Source organism: Parasteatoda tepidariorum, chromosome 5, assembly GCF_982258835.1.
Source record: "Parasteatoda tepidariorum strain Cologne lab strain chromosome 5, Ptep-v5.0, whole genome shotgun sequence".
Lineage (NCBI taxonomy): Eukaryota > Metazoa > Arthropoda > Arachnida > Araneae > Theridiidae > Parasteatoda > Parasteatoda tepidariorum.
The window spans coordinates 41,177,403-41,199,133 of NC_141759.1; the positions used below are offsets into that span (position 1 = coordinate 41,177,403).

At 28.5% G+C, this 21,731-nt stretch overlaps 1 protein-coding gene across 1 annotated transcript in view; it reads right to left on the reverse strand.

Moving 5' to 3' along the window:
• The window catches only part of LOC107438318 (uncharacterized), a 127,480-nt gene that overhangs the window by 3,011 nt on the left and 102,738 nt on the right, over window positions 1-21,731 (reverse strand). Inside the window, exons 5-11 of the mRNA XM_071184923.2 lie at window positions 20,447-20,596; window positions 18,929-19,011; window positions 17,083-17,167; window positions 13,794-13,877; window positions 8,824-8,910; window positions 7,318-7,483; window positions 2,737-3,983 (exon numbers count right to left, since the gene is read on the reverse strand). Coding sequence (XP_071041024.1) covers window positions 2,740-3,983; window positions 7,318-7,483; window positions 8,824-8,910; window positions 13,794-13,877; window positions 17,083-17,167; window positions 18,929-19,011; window positions 20,447-20,596 — 1,899 coding nt within the window. The 3' untranslated portion in view covers window positions 2,737-2,739. The remainder of the gene's footprint in view (window positions 1-2,736; window positions 3,984-7,317; window positions 7,484-8,823; window positions 8,911-13,793; window positions 13,878-17,082; window positions 17,168-18,928; window positions 19,012-20,446; window positions 20,597-21,731) is intronic.

The following is a 21,731-nucleotide window of genomic DNA, read 5'->3' on the forward strand; positions in this document are numbered from 1 at the left end:
CAGAAGACAAGAAAACTCCAGAATTAAGTATTAGAAGATCTGCCTTTGTGGAGGACTTTTTAATGGAACTAACCCGCATTTGCCTAACATGTAGAGGCAGACCGCGAAAACTTCCATGATAAGCCTGACAGCAAGGATACTCTAACCCATGCTCCATCTACCACTGTAGATAAATTACGTCAGCACTATAGTCAGTGCGAGCCAGATGCGGAAATTGCATTGATCAGCCATCACTAGAATTCAAACCTGGGTCACTTCATTGGGAGTTATTTATCCATTTAACTATAGATAACAATGATAAAACAATAGGTGAAAAATAAGAGGCATGCAAGATTGGCCAAACAGCCCAATGTGAGCATTGGGTTGTCTTCATTATTCATAATTAATTCATGATATTACATTCGGTATGTAAATAAACCAGGGCTTGAAAAATCACCCGTCCGTCCGGTCCTCGGTGGTCAAAAATTCCCCGTAGACAACGAATTTCTCGAATCCGACATACATGCGGACGGCCATTTTCCGGTTAATATTGGTGATACATTTTCAATTTTCATTATCTTACAATAGTCTAGAGCATAGGTTCCCAAAGTGGTCCAGGTGCACCCCCAGGGGTCCGTAGGAGACCACGCGGGGGTCCACGTCGACGTGAAAAGAAAACAGGGGTTCACAAGTTGCAAATGGGGGTCCACGAAAAATTTTCTGGTTTTCATAATAAAGAACAAAACTTTTGGCTTGGATTTACCTTAAAAACTTTGCAAAAACTTTGAAGTCGGACACTAAAGGCGAATCGATAGTCCTGAGTGATTTTTTTTTACAGAAAAATCTATTCCATTTACAAATATAATTTCGGTGGCAGCAGATGGAGCTCCTGCCATGTTCGGGTGATATCGTGGGTTTATAAGCTATCTTAAAAGAATAATACCAGGACTAATTGCAATTCACTGTGTCATCCACCGACAACACCTTGTAGCGAAAAATTTGAGTGATAGATTGCCCCAATCGCCTCAATTTATGATTAACGCAGTTAATAAAATAAGAAGCAATGTTTTGAATACCCGTTTATTTGCACTATTGTGCGATGAAAATTTCCAACGACTACTCTTGCATATTGAAGTACGCTGGTTGTCGAAAGGTGCATGCTTATCGAGATTTTATTCACTTTTCGAATCAGTGATAAAGTGTCTGGAAACTAAAACACCAGATTTAAAAGAAAATCTGATCAAATATAAAGCGGATATTGCGCACTTAACAGATTTATTCATAAAATTCAATGACGTTAACTTGCAGTTACAAGTGGACAGCCTTAATTTAATAAAAACAAAGGGGGTAATTTTGGCTTTTCTTGGTAAATTGAAATTAGCACCAACGAGGAACTAACTGAAGGTGGAATTTAAAAAAGGCTATCAAACATTTTGGCTGCAGGCAGAAATCCCCGAAAAATATCCTGAGCTATGGGAAATTGCGAGAAAATTTTTGATAGCGTTTCCCTCGTCATATCTTGTCGAAAGTGCCGTTACCAACCTGCTGTTAACAAAAAAAATAGCAGATTGAACATCACAGAATGGGGAGATTTGAGATTACTTCTTACAAAACTGAAGCCAAATATTGATAATTTGCTGTCAATTCATCAAGTGCATCAGTCTCATTAAAAGTATGACTATTTTTTATTGTTGATTTACATTTCTGAGTTCATTGTTGATTTTTTGTAATAATAAATGTTTATAATTTTGTATAACCACAAGTATTATTTTAATAAATAGGACACAAGAAAATGTGCTACTTTTTCTCCCTTCTTAGCACCCCCAATTTAGGGCGATATTTCTTAGGAGTTTTGGGAATACAGTAGAAATGTAGCAGCAGGGGGTCTACCGAAAATAGTAAAACTTTGAAAGTGGTCCACGAGAAAAAAAAGTTTGGGAACCTCTGGTCTAGAGCCTCATTTCTAAAATGACCCTCTAATCTAGAAATACAGCAACATACTGCGCCGCATGGTGGAATTGATGTTTTCTCTGTCTCCCGTGCTGCAGCGGTAGAAAGGGACTTTTCAGCAATGAACTTACAAAAAAAAATTTACATACTGGTCTTAAACAAGCGTTAAACGCAATTATGGACATCTACCTAAATGGAAAACCCCTTTCAGATTTCTGTGCAGAAACCTGTAAATTGGCTTGATTGTGGAACTGGCAAACGTCATATTTGATTCATTTAAAAAATGCAGTACTCTCGGATAAATTGACATTCCAGATAACTTGACATTTGTCATTTAAATTATTTCATAAAAGAAAGAAATTATTTCATAAAAGAAAGAAATTATTTCATAAAAGAAATAAATTATTTCATAAAAGAAATAAATTTTATAAACGAAATACTAGGTTCCTATTAGTTACCTAGTATTCCTTTTATTACTGTATAATGCAATCCTAGTATTTGTAATCCTAGTAACTACTAATTCATTGTGCAATTTATATAAACGTTTGTAATAAATAAGAGAAAATTATATTTTTATTTATTTAGAAGCGACAGGTTAGTTTCAAAGGAGGACGGGTAAAATTTTTGAAATTTTTCGAGCCCTGAAATAAACTGAAAAAATGCTAGATCTAGGAGTTGCAAAATAAAAATGATGTAAATAGGAGTCTGAATCTATATGTATATGAAGATAAAGTAACCTAAAAAGTAAAAAAGCTTAGTTTCACATTTAGGCAGTCACAAATTCATATAATACATATTAAAACTTACTTTTTAATCGATTGAGGTTCTCATACACTTGACAGCTCTATTGCCTTTCTCACAAGTTTTAGACAGTGGGAAACTAGCGTGCTGTCTAACCAAATTATGTTGATATGGCAGGTTAGATTTTGACTCGAACTGTGAAGTCTCATTTTGACTAGACATTTTCAATATGACTGTTTCACCATTTTGACAGGGAGTCTCGGAAAAACATAGTTTACAGTTACAATTAAGTACACCCGATGAATTTAGGGGCGTGGATTTCTGGCATGCAGATTGTCTGTGTTCTCTGTCTATTTCTGAGTCTGAATGTAGTCTGGTTTCACAGCAGTTTGACAAATTACCACAATAACAGCAAGAATCATCAGAGTAGCAAGAGGAAGGTCGTTTTTTACCACCTCCACCAACTTGTCCACTGTCGTCTGTGTCACTCGGAGAATCAGTAACACTGCAATCTGTAGCCCAGGAAGGCATATCGTCATGTGCTTGGTAGCTCTCCAAAGACAAATCACAAGTGCTATTTCTGTCACCAACACTGAAGAAACCAGATTCTCCAGAGGAGCGTCTGAGTTTGGCACACAGAGATGGAGTTTTTGTTCGGAAAGTCACACCGATCGAAGATTCGCAAGGGGTCTGACTGGTACCGAAATGGATTTTATGTAGCTCTTGCAGCTGATCACAGGAATCATCCAACTTGCAACCACTCATTTGTTCTTGGACGGAATTGTAACCTGAAAAAGATTCTTCAGGCTCAAAAGGTGAGAGTGAAGAAGGTGACGAAAACAATCCGGGAGAAACTGATCTGGGTGAGTCCATTTCTTCAGATGGAATATTTGTAAATAGTTTCAACTTTAAAGGTTTTCGATCAAAAACAGGTGATGTTGGCAATGATTTTGATATCTGTTTGGTGATTTGTTCATTCAAAGAGGAAGGAAGTACTTTTTTAATAGATTTAAATTTAGATACTTTGGAAGAATCAGATTGGGCGGTAAAACTGATTGAATGACTTAGGTCAGAATCGTCCAGAGACTGTTCTAGGAACTTTTTTCCTTTCCAAAATCTAGGTAATGAAGCGAAAGGATTTTGAGAGCTATTGTTAGGTTTGTAATGGGGGTCTTGCATTGACATGGCTTCTCCTACATGTTTTGGAGTAACAGGTGGTTGTTCAATAATAGGACTGTGAACTTTTAAAGGAGTCGCTGGATTTTTTGGCTGACTTGTATTCTGGAAGTTAAGTTTACTCCATCCATGAGCAACTAGAATATAAAAAACATTTTACTAAGCATTAAAAATTATTTTAAGCAGTTTCAGAAATTTTTATTTTAAATACATTAAGTTTTCGATATTTAAATTTAATAAAATACAAAATTAATCTGCAAATAAAATTAGAAAAATACAACAGAAGTTTGATATAACAAGTGTACAGCTTACTAGGAGAAGTCCATTGTCACAAGTTTCCAAGTAACCGCTAAGTACAAACACAAAAAGTTTATATTTATAACAAGTTAAAAATTTTCAGACAAACTAGTGCATTAATTCTTTTTTTAATTTTTTTTATTTATAGAGGGAAATGCTTTTTTGTTTTTGGTAGAGGTATCAAGTTGATTTGTGAGTTAAGTGATAAGCCAGACACATATTACACGAAAAGGGTCAAAATAGGTATTTTAAAAATCTGTTATTAATACAACAAAGTGGAAAACTAACATCATTACACTGTATTTCACTCTCACAATCTTAGCCCTTTAAGTTTATAAAGCAGTTAATTACAAAACAAAACTTATTTTCAAGAATTCTGCCACCTTTAGTTGATCGTGTATCTACTTTGCCTTCATATTTCTCAACTTGATAACTTACTATTGAAATCATCGACCAGTGTTTTAAATGACGTCAAAACCTCATACCATTACACTCAAGGTTTTTTTTTTGTTGCTATAGATATAAATTACTTATATAGTCCATACATATTTAACAGTATAGGTGAACAATATTAATAAGGCTGTGATTTCATAACAACATTTCTCTAAGTTTCTCATTATTGAAGCTTCACTTGGGACGACTATTTACTTTAACACTAAAAAAACTAGTCATTTTGACTAACGTGGAATTCATTTGATTTAAAACTTTAGAAGTTTGACTTTTCCTAAGTCTCACAAATGGATCTATCCATTTTGAGCAATTGTTAGCAATATTTACGTGGATATCATTTTGATAGTAACTGATAAGTCAGGCTTTTCTTGGTATGATTAATACATCTTAAGCTGCATCTGGTATTCTTATAAATAATCAGATGCACATATCACGTAAGGTTCCGCATATTTTGCAGCTACCTGCAAAAAAACATCTTGAATGCTTGCCAGCCAAAAGGCACCTTTTCTTTACTATTCTTTGTTTGCACTATTTTTGAGTATTAAAAATTATCCTTCAATTGACAAAAAAGTACCTACTTCAATTTCACTCCAAGTAAGTTCTATACCTGGATGTGCAAGTTTTATAACCTGCAAATCATGTTGCATTGACTCTCTAAAAAAATTGCTGTCTATGCAACATGACTGTAAAAAAAAATCCAGGGGTATGAAAAATTTAGAACGTTTTTTAATCTTTACGATAATTTTGGTTTTGATATTTAACCTGTCAAACAAAGTCATACAAAGACAAATTGAAGTTATCCAACATAAAATGGATTGTTGTTACAACAAGGTGATTTGATTTCTGTGACAGTATTCAGCAGACTACAACTTAAAGCAAAAATGTAGCATTTATGTTCTAAAAAAATGACTTATTTTGATACTGTGTGATATGAATCTGAAATGAAATAAATCGAAGGAAAAGAAATAGGAAACTATGGTTTAGTTAAAAAAAAAAAAGATATTTAAAAAGGGTAAAGAAAGACTTTCCCAGAGAAAAACAAAAATCTTACGAAAACTAGCTTGATTAATTTCTGATACAGTAAGAAAAATAGCTCACGGTAATACAAATATCCTAAAAAGTAGTGTCACGTTTAATAAACTGTTGAAGATTTAAACGTCCTAGTTTGAGTTTATTGAACAAAAATATTGGTTTTTTTAACATCGAAGTCTCATTTTTTAAAGTTTAGTTGAAAGAAACCCTGTTATTTACAGCTCATAGTCAATATGCTGGAATAAAATAAATATGGAGTGAGGGGGGGGCAGAGAAACAACTACTAAATATAATTACCTAAAGCATAAGCTTTATCTAGAAAAAAGGAAATAAATTTTACTAATACATTACTAAACAACTGAATACTAAATTTTGTAATAATTTATAAGTAAAAATCATATTAACTCGAAGTTTAATAGCAGCCATAGATTTGGAAAAAAAGAATAAATCATAATTTGTTATATTTTTTAATTACATTTTCAACACTTTTACTAATTCCATTGCTACGCAGTTGTAAGACATAAAATGTAAATTCAATTTACCTTATAATTAATCTCATAATTCTCAAACTTTATGCTGAATATCAGCAATTACTTTTACATTCACCAGTAAATATTCTCTAACTTATAAAATACATCATGGGTTGAAAAGCATTACAAAAACTGCCACTAGGTTTTGTAAATACAATAAAAACTTTTCTATTAACTTTAAAAGGCTAACAATAAAATGCTAAAAAGATTTAAAAAATCTATGCTAATTTTAAAAAGCAAAATTACTAAGGTAATTTGTAACTTTAAAAGTTACTGAACAATATAAGTATTTAAAAATATTAACAGAAAATAAAAATATGTGAGACAAAACAGAACAGAAGGAAAAACAGCAAAAAATAGCAATATTTGCAATATATAAACACTGATACACTTTACATTTAAATTCAACCAATTCATAAACTGCCAAAAATATATATATTAAATTTTAAAGAAAGTAATTTGAGAAATATTACACAAATGCGCCAATTTACAAAAAAAATTTTATTCAAGTACAGGGTGCGTAGCCAGATTTTTCAAGAAAAAAAAAGCAATTTTTAAGTACTTTTTAAGCACTCAAAAAATATTTTTAATCACCTTCCAAAAAATATAGTTAGGATTTGTGCAGTAATATTTTTTTCTATCGTTTAAAATTTTTAATTTATAAACATAAAGTCAATAAAATTTAAAAACATTTTCAAAAACTTTACATAATCATGATAAAATAACTAATTTCTGATAAATATTGCAGACAAAATTGTGAAAATCATGCATTTTTTTGTAATTTTTAAAGACAATCAACACGGCAAAGAAAAAAAAATCTCTTTTTAAAAAGATAGAAAATTAAGCACTTTTTACATACCCCAAATAAAAAAAGCATCTTTAAGTGCTTTCAAAAAACGTAAATCAAAAATAAGCACCTTTAAGCAGTTTTTAAAAACGTATATAGACATAAACGAGTATGGGTTCGAGTGCCTCGAAGTATTTAAAAATCCAACAACCTTTATCCATGTTAGTGATAATAATTCGATATACCACTCACTCAAAAAATTAAATGTAACAAAAATGACGCATAATAATAATTTCAAAAATTACTTCCTTTAACCATCATAAATATTAAAAGAAAACATCTTCAACTATGAATACATTTGAATTATTAACTTACAGATGGCTCTAACACTGTCAATGTTATCGCCATCATCCCAGCAGGATGTGTAGACAACAGGAGGATAAAATAATTGTGAACCTCCATGCATTGAGCTTATCACATTTAACATTTTCTCCAACTGATGCACAATTTCCTTGAAACTTGGACGGCTGTCTGGAGAAATCTAAAATGCAACAATAAGTATTTTACTTATTTTTCAAACAAAATATGTAGGAAGTATATTAAAACAAACCAGAATTATGAGAAAGTGCATTCCAATTTTTTAATGTGTTATTTTGACATTAATGATTATGTTTACTCCTAAACAAAGGCATAGTAAAGATGTGGTAATGAAGCTGCAGAATTTTCATCATATATGATGAAACTTATTCGGGTAATGTGCCCATTTATTAATCCTTACTTTTATTTCCAGGATACAAGGACCAGAAGGTTTACCACCTCAATGATCCTCACTTCACGATGAAAGGGTAAAGGGCCACTTTGTCCTCAGGCACCCTGGCCAACCACTACAACTGAGACTAGAAAAGAAATGAGGTTTTTCCCTTCTCCTCAATTGCACAAGACTTTTTGCATTCTAACAAATTTCATTCAATGTGAATGAGAAAAAAAATCTGATATTATTATGACTTAGAAAAATAGATGCAAAATAGTTCTGATCTCCTGGCTAAGATTCTCACTTGTACTAAATTTTAATGAGTGAGAAAGTTGTTATTCAAATATCCTGATTTCATGAATCTGAATAAGTAGTTGATTCCAATAACCAATAACTCTTAAAAAAACATCAAAGGGCTGTATGCATAAATAAACTATAATGTTCTAGCAATGCAATTTTATAAAAATCAAATCAAATTAAGAGCAAAGCAAGCTTCTCTGTAAACCATTACACAACAAAAATTTTCTTTTAAAACAGGTCTTAAAAAATGTAAGTTGTAACTGAAATAAAAGCGTACAACAGAAGAGGACATATGCTTTAAATTAATCAAAATTACATTTTAAACAATCTCAGTCACATATGGTATAATTAATATCATGAATCATTAACTGCTAAATTAACTAAGCAACTAATAACAGTTTGAAATGGTATAAAAATTTATATAATCTTGGTCAGGTTAGTTTCGATTTTTAGTCCTTTTAAAATTGCTTTATATCAAAACTTAATAATAAAAAAAAGTCAATTATCAGTTCATTAGAACTAAACTTTATTTGGTATTCAACAGCATATTCAGAATCCATACCAGAAAAATCAGAAAATGACTGAATTAAACTAGAAAGAAGATCAAAAATTCTCAAGAGTCTAGACTGCTTCATAAGTAATGTAAAAAAATAAAGAATTTATAATATCTTTGTCGCATATCAGCAAATAAATAAATAAAAATATATATCAAAAAATAGAAATGAATTTTTTTCCTGTTGCATGAAAAAACATGAACTTTTACTGTTGATTCTTAGTAAATATATTTTAAAAATGTATATTAAAGATGCATATATAAGCTGGACACTTACTCTACAAGAAGTGAAAGCCAATTCTAAAAATTGAGGTGGGCAATCTGGGCACATTTCACTAAAAGCCACATAGTCTACACCAAAATTCTGTAAAAATTTCAAATATATGAACAGTCAATAACAAATAAAAGAAAATTTGTAATGAAACATTATAAATAAAAGTTTTTGCAATGAATAACAAGAAAATAAGTACAAATTCTTAAAAGGTAGAAAAAAATTACGAATTATTTTTTTGTCATTTGTTTAATTTATTAGATTGCCTTAGAAAAAAAAATTCAAAATTATTATAGATTATATTCTATAAGGATGCGACTAATAATAGATAAGTTTGTTGCAATACAAATTTTGACAAATTATTAATGTTACTTCTAAAGTCTAAACATTTCTAACAGATACGACTTACTACACAAAAATTGTTCAATACTTTTCGTTTTTAATTCTCTACTTATATTTCAGCAGCAATTAGAGCTTTATTAAAGTTTCAAGCCAGGGTTTAAGCTGAGTCTAAAAATTCATTAGTAAAAAAGCTAAAATCTGAAAAAAAGTTTTAGCAAAATGCTAAAATGCCATTAGGCTTATAAAATTACTTTATATCAAACAAGTACTGTAAGTTATCTGACAAAGAATAGCTTAATGTACAAGAATATCAAAAAGAATACCTATAACAAAAAAAAAAAAAAAAACCATTTATTATTTATCAAAACATTTTGGTTTATAATTAACAATCTTCCTTTCTTTCATGTTTGCCCATTTTACAAATGCTTCTTGAAAGTTAAATGCACTTTCAGGGCCCTCAATATTAATCATTAACAAATTGTTTACATGGTTGATTAACAACCTGTTTCGAATATTAGTTTTAATCAAATTAAGGCAGCTAAAACCCCTTTCACAGTCAACAGTGTGCATTGGTATTGTTGCACAATACTCTATAACAGAAGTTGTTAATGGGTACTGTTCAGACACATCATTGGTTTATAAAAATAAAAGTAATTCATTAAATGACATGTTTTTACATCGTTGCATTAAGATGTGTTTAAATAATCCCCATTCACAGAGTAACTGTAAACTGAAAATCTTTTCTGGGTGATTCCGAAAACAAATTGAAAATGCAACGGATTTCCTTTACACCATAATGCTGTAATTCTTCCGAACTATGGGGCATCCTGCTAGGTATAAATATATTGAACATTTCGATTTTATCCAAGTCTCCCAATCTATCAGTAATATTTTCAATGATACAGTTTAAAAAATTGTGCATCAAATTACGGAATCTTTCCCTCTGTTTCAGTCCATCTAAAATTATATGACCCTGAAACTCAAATTTTTCACTTTCCTTCTTAGGCACATCATCTAAAAAACTCATATAATGAGTGCCGGTGCCATTTTTTATTTCTTCTAAACTTGAAATACAAGCCTTCACACTTGATTGAACATATTCAAAATTTAAATGATTTTTGAAATATGAGGCTTAATTTATTAATGTTGAATATGATATCATTCATGATGGCAGTGGTTGCTAAAAACAAAAAAGTAGTTATATTTTTTAACAACCCTTGAGCAACAGGACTTTGTCTTCCATTAAAACACTAACAAGAGCTCGCCAGTTGCAATCCAGAGCTGTAACTGAATTCCCCAAAGACAACCACCGAGTTGTTGATAACTTTATGAATTTCCTTGATTTTTGTTCAAGGATATCTTGAACATTCTTCAATCGCCTGGTATTTGCAGGGGAGCATTCAAAATAAGAGTGAATTCTTTTTATTATGTCCTGAAACTTTACCAGGTAAGCATTCTCAGACGCTGCTTGGCTCACGGCTAATGCTAGCCTATGTGTCACACAATGTACTGAAATTAAATGCGGATTTTGGTTTTTGAACAGAGCAGCAACCTCCGCTCTCGGTGAAACTCATATATTCCAGCCATTTTTGTTAATCGCTATGCTCTTCATCTCGTTTGATCACGTTTTTTTCGTGAACGCTAGCGTCATGGTTCTTCTTGCGAAAGATATTTAGATTTTTTCTCCTTGTTTGATCAAGTTTTTTTCATGGATGTTAGCGTCATGGTTTTTCGCGGAAGCTTTTTTTTTAAATGGAATTTAGTAAAATCCTTTAGGGGTCTTTTCGCATTTTGCGAAAAAAGCTACCGTAGCGGAAACCCTGTTTCAAGCTTTGTAATAAATGCATAACTGATAAAATATTTAGGAGAGAATATCAATAGCAAAATGAGGAAAAAATTGTGTAATGAAAATACATAAAATAAACTTTCTTCAAAAACTTTAGTGACACAAGGAGTAAAACAGGATATTATTGCAATGAACAATAAAATTTCTAAAAAATTTTTTGCTGAAAACATATGAAAATGCTTGTAAATAAATAGTTGATGAATGATGAAACATTAACAAGATTACAATACTGCATAAAATTAAACAATTTTTTCAGCTCTTTTACGCTTCTGATTTATAATTTGTGCCATTTTGGATCTCTCTGAGCATAGATTGCATAACTTTTATATTAGTGTTTCTGTGAAATTTTCAAACTTTTTTTTTTGTTGCACACTTAGATCCCTTTTCTTGTAAAACACACGTGTAACCCAAATAATAGACAATGCATGATTTTGATAATTTGCTTTAAGCAAACTGTCAAAATCATGTAAACAAAGTAAAAGCAGTAAACAAAGTTAAAAGCCTAATCATCCATCCAACTAAATAACGATCAAAACAAATACAGTTCTTTAGAAAAGATTAATTGTCCACCAAAAATAGGAGGTTGACGACAGAACTGATAAAAATAGTCTAATCTCAGGACTGTTGAGTTTTACATAAAGAAAAATATTTTATCATTTTTCATTGAACTCTCTCTAGTACTAGAATTCAAATTCTTTTAAATGTGATTGCATAAGTAAAAAGTACAAAAATATGCCCATAATTTAGAAAATGTCCAAGACTTAACTTTGTAGGCACTCACAAATTTTTAAAATATCCATTTTTAGTTTTAAAATTGAGCCTTATTTTATGTGCAGTTAAAGACTGATTAAAAATGTTTAAAATACCTTGCAATAATGAAACAAATGTAACTCTTACGATTATGATTAACTTAAATATTTTTTTAAAAAATTCATTCTCCGCAAACTGTAGAAATAAAATAGAATAGCAATAGCTTAAATTGTACTTATTCTAAATATGCCTAAGTTCACAAATTTTCAGGTTTTAGGTTCAATAATGCTAAAATTAACTTGCTCATATGAAAAAAATATTTATTCATGTTTTACTTACTTATTCGTGCTTACAGTTTGTTATACTAACCATTGTTTAAGATTTTTTTTAAAAAACTTTTTGTGCTTTTGACAGTGAACATTTATTTTAGGAAATGAATAGTTATTTAGGAAATCTATAAAACATTTGAAATTTTTTTTAAACGTTTAATGTACTTTAATTTCCACGAAGAAATAGAAATACAAAGAAAATAGATTTCTTTCCGATGAAATAACATAGTTTCTTTAGTGTTCCATAAGTACACAGTTGCATTTAAATGCATGGTCAAAGTTTTAAAAAAGTTATTGTTCTTAATGGCTATTTTAAATGTTAAGCTTTACATATAAGGGCTAGATTAAAGAAGAAAAAATTGCAGCAATGAAGCATACAAATTAATTATTATGAGCGCTTAACCACTGGAGCATTTCGCTGGATCTGTTGAAAGACCTGCAAAGATTTGTAACAATATGATACAAAAACATACGTGCATTTGAACCTTGTTTCTTTACTAAATTAACATTAAAAGTGGTAGGCAGGAATCAATACTTTTTTATATTACACTGCTTCATTTAAAAAGCAGCTCACTGCACTACAAAAAAAGTAGCAACTAATTTTAGTTTAACACTTCTAATTAGTTTTGCTACTTACAACATGCTATATCTGACCACTGGTTTAAGGTATATATGTTTGTTAAAGTGGAAAAAACTAAGGTTCTGCTCTTCTCGCTTTGCCTATTAACTCATAGCAAAAGAATAATAAAAGTTTTTCCTATTTTCAAGCCTTTTTGCATTAATCCTATTAAATATTACACAAATTGCCACAAGAATCATGGTAATAAGTAATGGGATTATATAACAAATATTATCTCATAAGTAATTTTTCAGCATTAAAACGTGACTATTTCATGAATGACAAATATAACAAAGAAAAAAGTACTTTTACACAAATACAATTCAGCAGTAAATACAAGACATAAGATACAATTGATAACAAATTAAAATATTTTTTAAATACTGCTTTATGGGTGAAAAAAAGCATCAAATATAAGGCTACATAATAATTTACAACAAGTTTTAAAACATAATTCATATACCATATCATTAATAGATCTTCAGAAAGTGAATGATCTGAAAAATGTTTGATTTATCTTGGAAAAATGGAATTATCTTTGGAATCTTACAAAGTTTAAATTAAGTAACATTAAAGTATTACATAAAGATACAATGAATATAAATAAAATTTAAAAAAACTGAGCATAAAAACTCAAATTGACAAAAACTTACAACTTATAAAAACAAAACAAAAAAACTAATAAAGGAATTAATTTACTAAGAAGCAACTTTGAAAAATCTAAATTGCTTGCACCTGACTTTAATCTTTATCAATCTATGAAATTAAAATTGTATTTCAATAGTTTTAACACATTTTGAAAGTTAAATGATTGAAAAATTTCAGCAATAGGGTTATTTTTCAACATGCTCAGAAATATATAAATTAAAAATGAAATATCAGATAAATTTAAAAAGAAAAAGAGCAGAATATCCAGGCTCATGGCTGAATATTATGGTTGGCTATTTTAAACATTTGGTCAAAAATGAAATACAATTAAAACTTTTCCTTTTTGCTTTTAATTTCTTTTGCTTTACATGCAAACATGAAAAATAAATTAATTTATATCATAGTAGATTATTTAAGAAGGTAAAAAGTTATAAAATATTACCTCTGTTCTAGGCAAAATATCAGGATCAGCTTCAATTCTGGCAATAATTTCACACATGATAATACCAAAGGAAAATACATCAGCCTAAAATAAAATGTCTTTTAAAATCCAATTTATATTTGTATTTATTAAGCAAAAAGCAAAGATAGTCCATAGTTATCTTTTATGTTGGAAAGAAATTTGAAAAAAAAAATTAAAAATAAATTTACATCATTTTTAAGCAACTACTGATGAAACAAAATTATCTTAGAATATTTAACAAAATTATGATATTTTTATAAGTTAAATCAAAAATGAAATTTTGTAATTAGATAATTTTGTTACCATTTTTCAAAAGAAGTTTCAATTTTATTTAATAGCAAAACAGCAATCCAGTATTAATAGTTCTCAATCAGTTTATTCTCACAATAATATGGACTACACTTCATTTTTATTTATTTACACACTACACTTTATTGCTATTCACTGGCAAACCACCAGGTCATCTATCTTTCAATGGCTTTGATAGAAAAAGACAATCCTCTTATATCTATAGGGTTTACACCAGTATGGAGACAGTTGTTACCAAATGTTCTACAAATATTGCTAAAATCATATGCATGGGCGAAATATTTGTCACCTTGAAATATGTTCGCAATTTGCAGAATAGTAACGAAAAATAGTTTTTGCATTGACTATTTTATATTTATATATACATTGAGTATTTTATATACTATGTATTTTTAAACTAATTGCACTATTTATAAATTATAAACTAATTTCATAGTTGTACATGTAATATAGAATTTAAAATGTGTGGTATTCAAATAGAATAATGGAAAGTGTCTGGTAGAAAAATTTATAAATTTAAATGATGAAATTTCAAATTTACATGCTATGCTGTGCTTTGCATTCATGTACTGACAATATAATTATTAATCAAGAAAATATTTTTTGTTCTTTTAGAATTGACTTTAAATAATAATTTTACAATTTAATTATTTAAAACTTTCTAGCTTCAGATTGATGGGTACCAGCTGGTCTGGGAATTAAAGGCAGCCTGCGCACAATGCTAACCACATTTCGACAATCATGCTATTGGTCACAAAATTGTGGACCTTTAACCTCTATATGACTCCCCTGGCTCACAATGGGCTTTTATGGCAATGCTTTACTTTTTTAAATTTAAAACTTTATAATTTTAAATATAGTATTTTTTTAGGTCTTACTAACAAAATACTATATTTAAAATTATTATCTCTGTCTTTCTCTTTTACTTATTTATTTGGTCTCATTTTAATGTCTATGTTGAATTTATTTTTAGCTTTATTACACATAATATTAATAAATACTTACCTTCAATCAGTGTGAGTCAATGAGCCAAAAGAGTTTTAGGGTGTTAAAGATGGTAATAATTAATTTTTGATGTGTACCATAACATGATTTATGTAACTGTACAGTTAGATTTTTTTTCTCAAGTTTGTTCATCATATAAAGTTTTTAAAAAACTACAAGAATACCTAGGTAGTCCTAGTGTTCATTAAATTTTCATTGCTGGTGTGTGAACACTAAGTATTTGGTACCCTTCTCTCTTAACTACCATACCAGACCACATCAATACACCTTTCAGTCAGAACAGTTTTAACATGCACCTTGTTGCATATACAATCAAATTGTTAAACTTCCCACCAACATGGAGCTGCCAGCGGAACTCTAACTGTGCCAACAAAACACTTGGCTGTCTTAACCTTTTGTGTCTATTTTTTTTTCATTTCATTTTTTTTTTCTTCGAACTTTCGAAGTGAAGGCACTGAGAAGTATTTAAAATAGAACTTGGTAAAAAGGCTCATCTATAAATTTTATTTCTTTATGTAATAGAGTTGAAGAGCTTGGGATAATATAATAAGTCAAATTAGAATTTTGCAAAAAAGGAAGACAAGTGATTTCTAAATAGACAATAAGATATTTTTGCGAATTGTGATATTATTTAAAAGAACTTTCTGAAATTCTGGAAACAATACTAAGGAACAGTTACAAAAAAAAAAAAAAAAATAGAAAAAGTGTGGCTTTTCACTATACTATCTCAAATTCCTTAATTGTTTAAGCTCATGCCATGGTTTTTGAAAAGAAAAAAAACTGTATAAAATAAATTACACCTTTTTAGCTCTCCCATTTGAATATTTTAACTTTTCTTTGACACTTGAACTTATGACTCAGTAACTGATAAGGATTAAACAACTTAAGAACTAAGCATCAGAAAACGTTATAATTAATCAAAGTTCAAGAACAAATACATTATTTTCTTTAATTGTTATTTACATTGACCTTTAAAAATCCTGGGAAAATATAAAAACAAAATAACACATGAACCCTTTTTGAATATATTTGACTTATAACATTACTATAATACACTATAGGATATCAAGTAATCAGGTTTTTACAATGATCAAAGTAACATGGTTAGCCCTTTAAATAGAATAGGCAACAAGGATTTATTTTGTTATAGAAAAGCATACAATACATGTTATTGCATTACAATGTTTAATGTTTATAGTAATAAAGAGTTCCAAAAATGAACTGATATATAAATTTTTAAGACTTTTTTTTTTCACTTAAATGTTGGTAATTCATTAGAAAGCAAAGACGTTCCCAGATTGTTTGTGAGTAGATCAATTAGACACCCGAAATCTTAAAATATAATCATAATCAATTTAATGAGAAATACATTGAAGACTGGCATCAAAATTCTATGGTATTTTATTCAATTTGATTTTACTAAAATATTTTATTAAATGGAATACTGATATTTAAATTATACTTATTACATTAATTTCTTGGATAATCAAATTTTCTTTAATAATAACTGATACGTTGAAATACTTTTTTTCTTCTGAATGAAACTGAGACACCTTATTACTTATAGAACTTTATACCCGAACTACCTGGAGTAATGGGGTACCTACCAAAATACCTTAAGGGCCAACCTGGTTCCTGCCATCATTTTAGGTATAAGGTTCTATAAATATATTCCTATAAGGCTAACACATGAATGGCACTATAACACATGAATAAATAGGCACTTAAATTTAATCAAATTATGAAAAGTCAGAATTACTCTATTTTTTTCAGTAACTTTTTTGAATTACAAATCAATAAAAAACGAGAGGGGCTAAAATCACTCAAATCGTCTTTATTGTTAATACAAGAATACCCCTGAAATTTATGAAGGAATGTAAACGAATAGGACAAAAAGTGTCATTGTGACACTATGGAAACTGAAATAGAGCTAACTTCATTAAAAAATATTTACCTTTTCATTGTACCACTTTCCTTTTAAACACTCAGGTGCCATCCAATAAGGTGAACCAACAATTGGTAAACGTTGACTACGATCCCTGAAATAGAGAAATAATGTAAGAAGTATCTTAAAATTTTAGAAAAAACAATTAAGCCAAAAAATTCTAAAAAGCATTCAACTTAATAATTTCGCAGAATAATAAAGACAAAAAAGTTTAGAAAACAAGCATGTTTAATTTACACTTTATAAAAAAGACATTAAAGGATATTTTCATGTTTATTAAAAAATATATATACATATTAAGCCTATATTGAATAAGTCAAGTGTTTTTAAAACTGCTATATATTTTTGAGACAAGCTAATTTTGAATACAATTACACAAATTCAACAAAAAAAATCTAAATTTAAAAAAGAGAAAAATAAGATCTTTTTCCTTTAAAGACACTTTGCGGTTATGCTGCAACAGTTGCTGCACACTCAAGTCAAAATAGAAGTTTGTGTCACAAATGTTCAAACCTTTTAACTACAGAATTTTCATAGTTACAGAAAATATTTTTAATGGTAGCAAATGTAAAGTATTAATATTTTAATAAACTAAATTTAAAATAAAATTGTTCACCACTACATATAAATGACTTAAATTGATGTATCAAAAGTTTGATACATAAATGCTCATAAGTTCTGATTAACATTTAATAAAAATTCCATTTGTTTTAAAATTTCTGCGTTAGTTTACTGCCTCTAGGATAAATATTGTATTCATGATCACCAAGCACACTACAAGATAAAAGAGGCCTTCTAAAATGAAAGAAAGCTATCCTTCCTTCATCTATTCAAATTTTAAAATTACAAAAGCATTTTTTATCAGGGGAGCGAAGTAAATTGATATATAACAGAAAATCAAACAATTTAAATTTAATACTTCATATGAACACTAATTTTGACAATGCAATAGCCATTGTTAATATGGCATTTAATGTTATTGATAATAAGAATTAAGTTCAAACATAAACAAAAAATCTGTTATGAAAGTGAAAAATAATCATACAATTATATCATAATTTTTGTACACCAATCTATACAATTCTTACATAGACAAGTAAAAAAAAAAAAATCGTATGGAGAAAAATTTTATTTTAGATATTAGGAAGTCTTAAGAGTTTCTGAAATCCAAAAGAAATATTTAGATTTAATAAAAAACAAAAAAGGGGGAACGAAGTACAGAAGAAAAAAAATACTTATAAACTAATATTTTGTGTTTTTTGGTCATATAAACCAATTATTTTAACATAGCATGCATTAAGAATAAACTGGGACTGCATAGAAATTACGGAAAAGTGATAAGACGGATAAATATGATGTATATAAAATGTATTTTACTGCAATAAAAATCAAAATTATTGCAATCTGCTGGCACTTTCATCAGTGGAATCTACCAATCAAAAAGTTTTAACATCATATATAAGAAACCAGAAATTCCTTTTGAATTTAAAAATTGACATTTATCCATTAGATGGGTACCTTCACCAAAATGGTTACCAAGTTTTTTAGTATCAAGAAGGACAGTAACAACTAAACTGAATTATCTTAAGCCATTTAAAAAAAAAATTTTTAACAGTTTGTCTTTTGAAAGTTTTAGAAAACTGCTTAAATTAAGATGGACTAACCAAACTAGCAATTGTATAAAAGGTGGAGGCAAGACTTCAATTTTTGCAAAAGAATAATCTATTGCTGAAGTCTTAGTAAAGTTTGGCTATTTCGTTTCTCACCCATACAACAGATTAATACAGAAAATATATTAAAATAATGTTCTATAAATATTAAAATATTTACAGACTCGTGGGCAGTTACTGTTTACCTTGAATCTGGTATTTTCTCTGCTAAGCCAAAATCACCAACAACTGCGGTCATCTCATCTTCATTCATCTTGATGAGGACATTCTGTGAACAAAGCAACACTATTTACAAATCATACACAATAATAATAAATATTAAAACTTTCAAATTTTCTTTACAAATGAAATGTATATTAAAATTAAAATAATTAAATTTTTATGTCAAATATATTGAAAATGCACATCAAATTGGAGCATTATAGTAACTTATGAAGATAAAAGATTTCAAATGTTTAAAGCAAAAAAAACTTTCATTTGAAAGAATTAAAGTTGCATGCATAATGATATGTCAAATTAAAGCCATAATTTGCAATGAGAGAAACATAAAGAGATATGTTAGAGACTATAGATTTTGGGATAATATGAAAAGATTTAATTCTTTTTAATTGTTTATATGTCATTACTTTTTTCCATACTTATTAACAGAAGAACAAAGAGGACTTCTGTATAATTCTTTAACTTTCAGATAAAGAGAACTTTAGTGAAAGAAAAATTTAGCCTTAGTCTAAAACCTTCTAACTAAACTGAGCAAATTTGTGCTGGGCACAGTTTAAGCTCAATTCATCTTAAACTCTTTGATGCAGGTGGGACGCCAGTGTCCCTTTCATATATAAACATTGACCCTCTAATTACTAATATATTTTGGTATTTTTCAATTAAGGAAAACAGTAATAGTTACCAAAACAAATTGTTAGAAGATTATCATAATTATATTTACACTAAAATATAAAATCCAAAAAAAGTAGTTTGAATTTCTTTTTAATCATATTAAAATTGATCAATAATTGATTTTTGTAAATTAAAGAAATTTCAATAATAAATAACTTCCTCCTAAATATAAATAACTGCAATTAAGTGCAAATTTGAAAAATTATTGTTTGGAAGTGAGCAGTGTTTCGAAGATTTAATCTTTAACACATAAAAAGGCACATTTCATAACCATAAATTATTAAAACGCTAAATATAATAATTTTAAATAACAGGTATTAAAAATTCACATCTACTAAAAAAATATTGTTTAAGCATTTTAGGTTTAATTAATTTTTTAAAAAAAACCATAAAGTGAAAAAAAAAAAAAAAACATTGTGTCCCAAAGCATGGTTCAAATTTAAACTAAAAAACTATTTTAGATAAATGTAGAAAAATTCTTATGTTTAAATTTATAACAGTAAAAAAAAATATATGATTACGATTTAATAATTTTACATCCAACATGTTCTCATTACCAGTAGGTAAAATTATAGGAAGAAAAAAAAAACTTTAATTCTTATCCTTACAATACATATTCAGTTTTCCATAATTATGACTATATTTTTAGATGTAAAAATAATTTTAATGGCTGGTAATTTCGTGACAACGTACACTGTAAAATACAAGCATACAAAATAAAAATCAAACAAATTTGATGCCAACAACACAATAATAAACACAGAATGGAAAGAAAAGAAAGATGAAGTCAAATCATAACAGATGTTTCATACCTTTGAAGTAAGATCTCTGTGAAAAACACCACGTGAATGCAAGTAACACATGCCACGAGCTATATCTAATGACAATTTAATTCTTGTCTCCCATGACAACTCAATATGCTTGTTCTGTAAAAGCTGTTCCAAGCTTCCACCATTAATGTACTAGAAAAAATTAACAATATGAATCATCAGAAATTTTGGGTATGAAATCAATTATGTATATGGGTCATTCTAACGAAAACTGTCATTTTTCAGTTCATAAAATCCCAAAAAATGTGTAAATAGTAGAGAGTTGTAGCAACACTACAGTAAAGTGAATAAAAAGCTCCGAAACTTTTTATATTAATAGAAATATGTAATGGCATTATAAAGAAAGTATATGTCCTATAAATTATACTTAATATTTGAATTAATTAATTTTTTAAATAATTAATTTATAATTAATTAATTTATAATAATTAATTAATTAATTTAATAAATAAATTAATTAATTTAATAAATTAATTTATTAATTTTTTAATTTATTTTTCAAATTAATTAATAAGTAAATTAATTATTTTCACTATTTAAAAAGTGAGGGAATGACACTAATAGTGAGGGAATGATATTTTATTTTAATACATGTTTTTATCTAAGTTACATCTATCTAAAGTTTGAAAATATATCTAATATTTATTATAATTTAGTCTTATATATTTAATAGTTTTTATAGGTTTGGGAAATAAAATTGGCTGGCACGATTGAACAAAAAAAAATTTAATTATATACTCATCTTGAATCATTCCCTCACTTTATACACTAGTGAGGGAATGACGAATTCAATAAAATTTAAAAATAACAGTTAGGCCAAATTAATTTCTGAAGTCAATCACATACAATTATATTCATACAAGAAAGCAACATATAATTATCCACTTTCTCGATGAAGTTGTATTTTATTTCACTCTAAAAAATGACATGAGGGAATGACAAATGTAAAAAATTTTACCTGGTTTGATTCAGTCAAATTTATTCCACAGCAAAGCTTCTTTAAGTTGAAGATGGAAACATACTGCAATTTTGTTCTATGATGCCAGTTGTTAACTTCTGAAGTTTTTATTAAAATATTTTTATTCTAAGAAGATTGCAGGTGATAAGAACATTGTTGTGAGGGAATGACGCTAAACACTGGGGACAAAGTTTAAAATAGTGCTGTGTTAATATTTTTATCAGAAATTAAATTTAAAATTGATTTTCTGAATTCTATATTTCAGTATTCTGAAATAAAATACACGAATTTGTAAGTAAAAAAAAATTA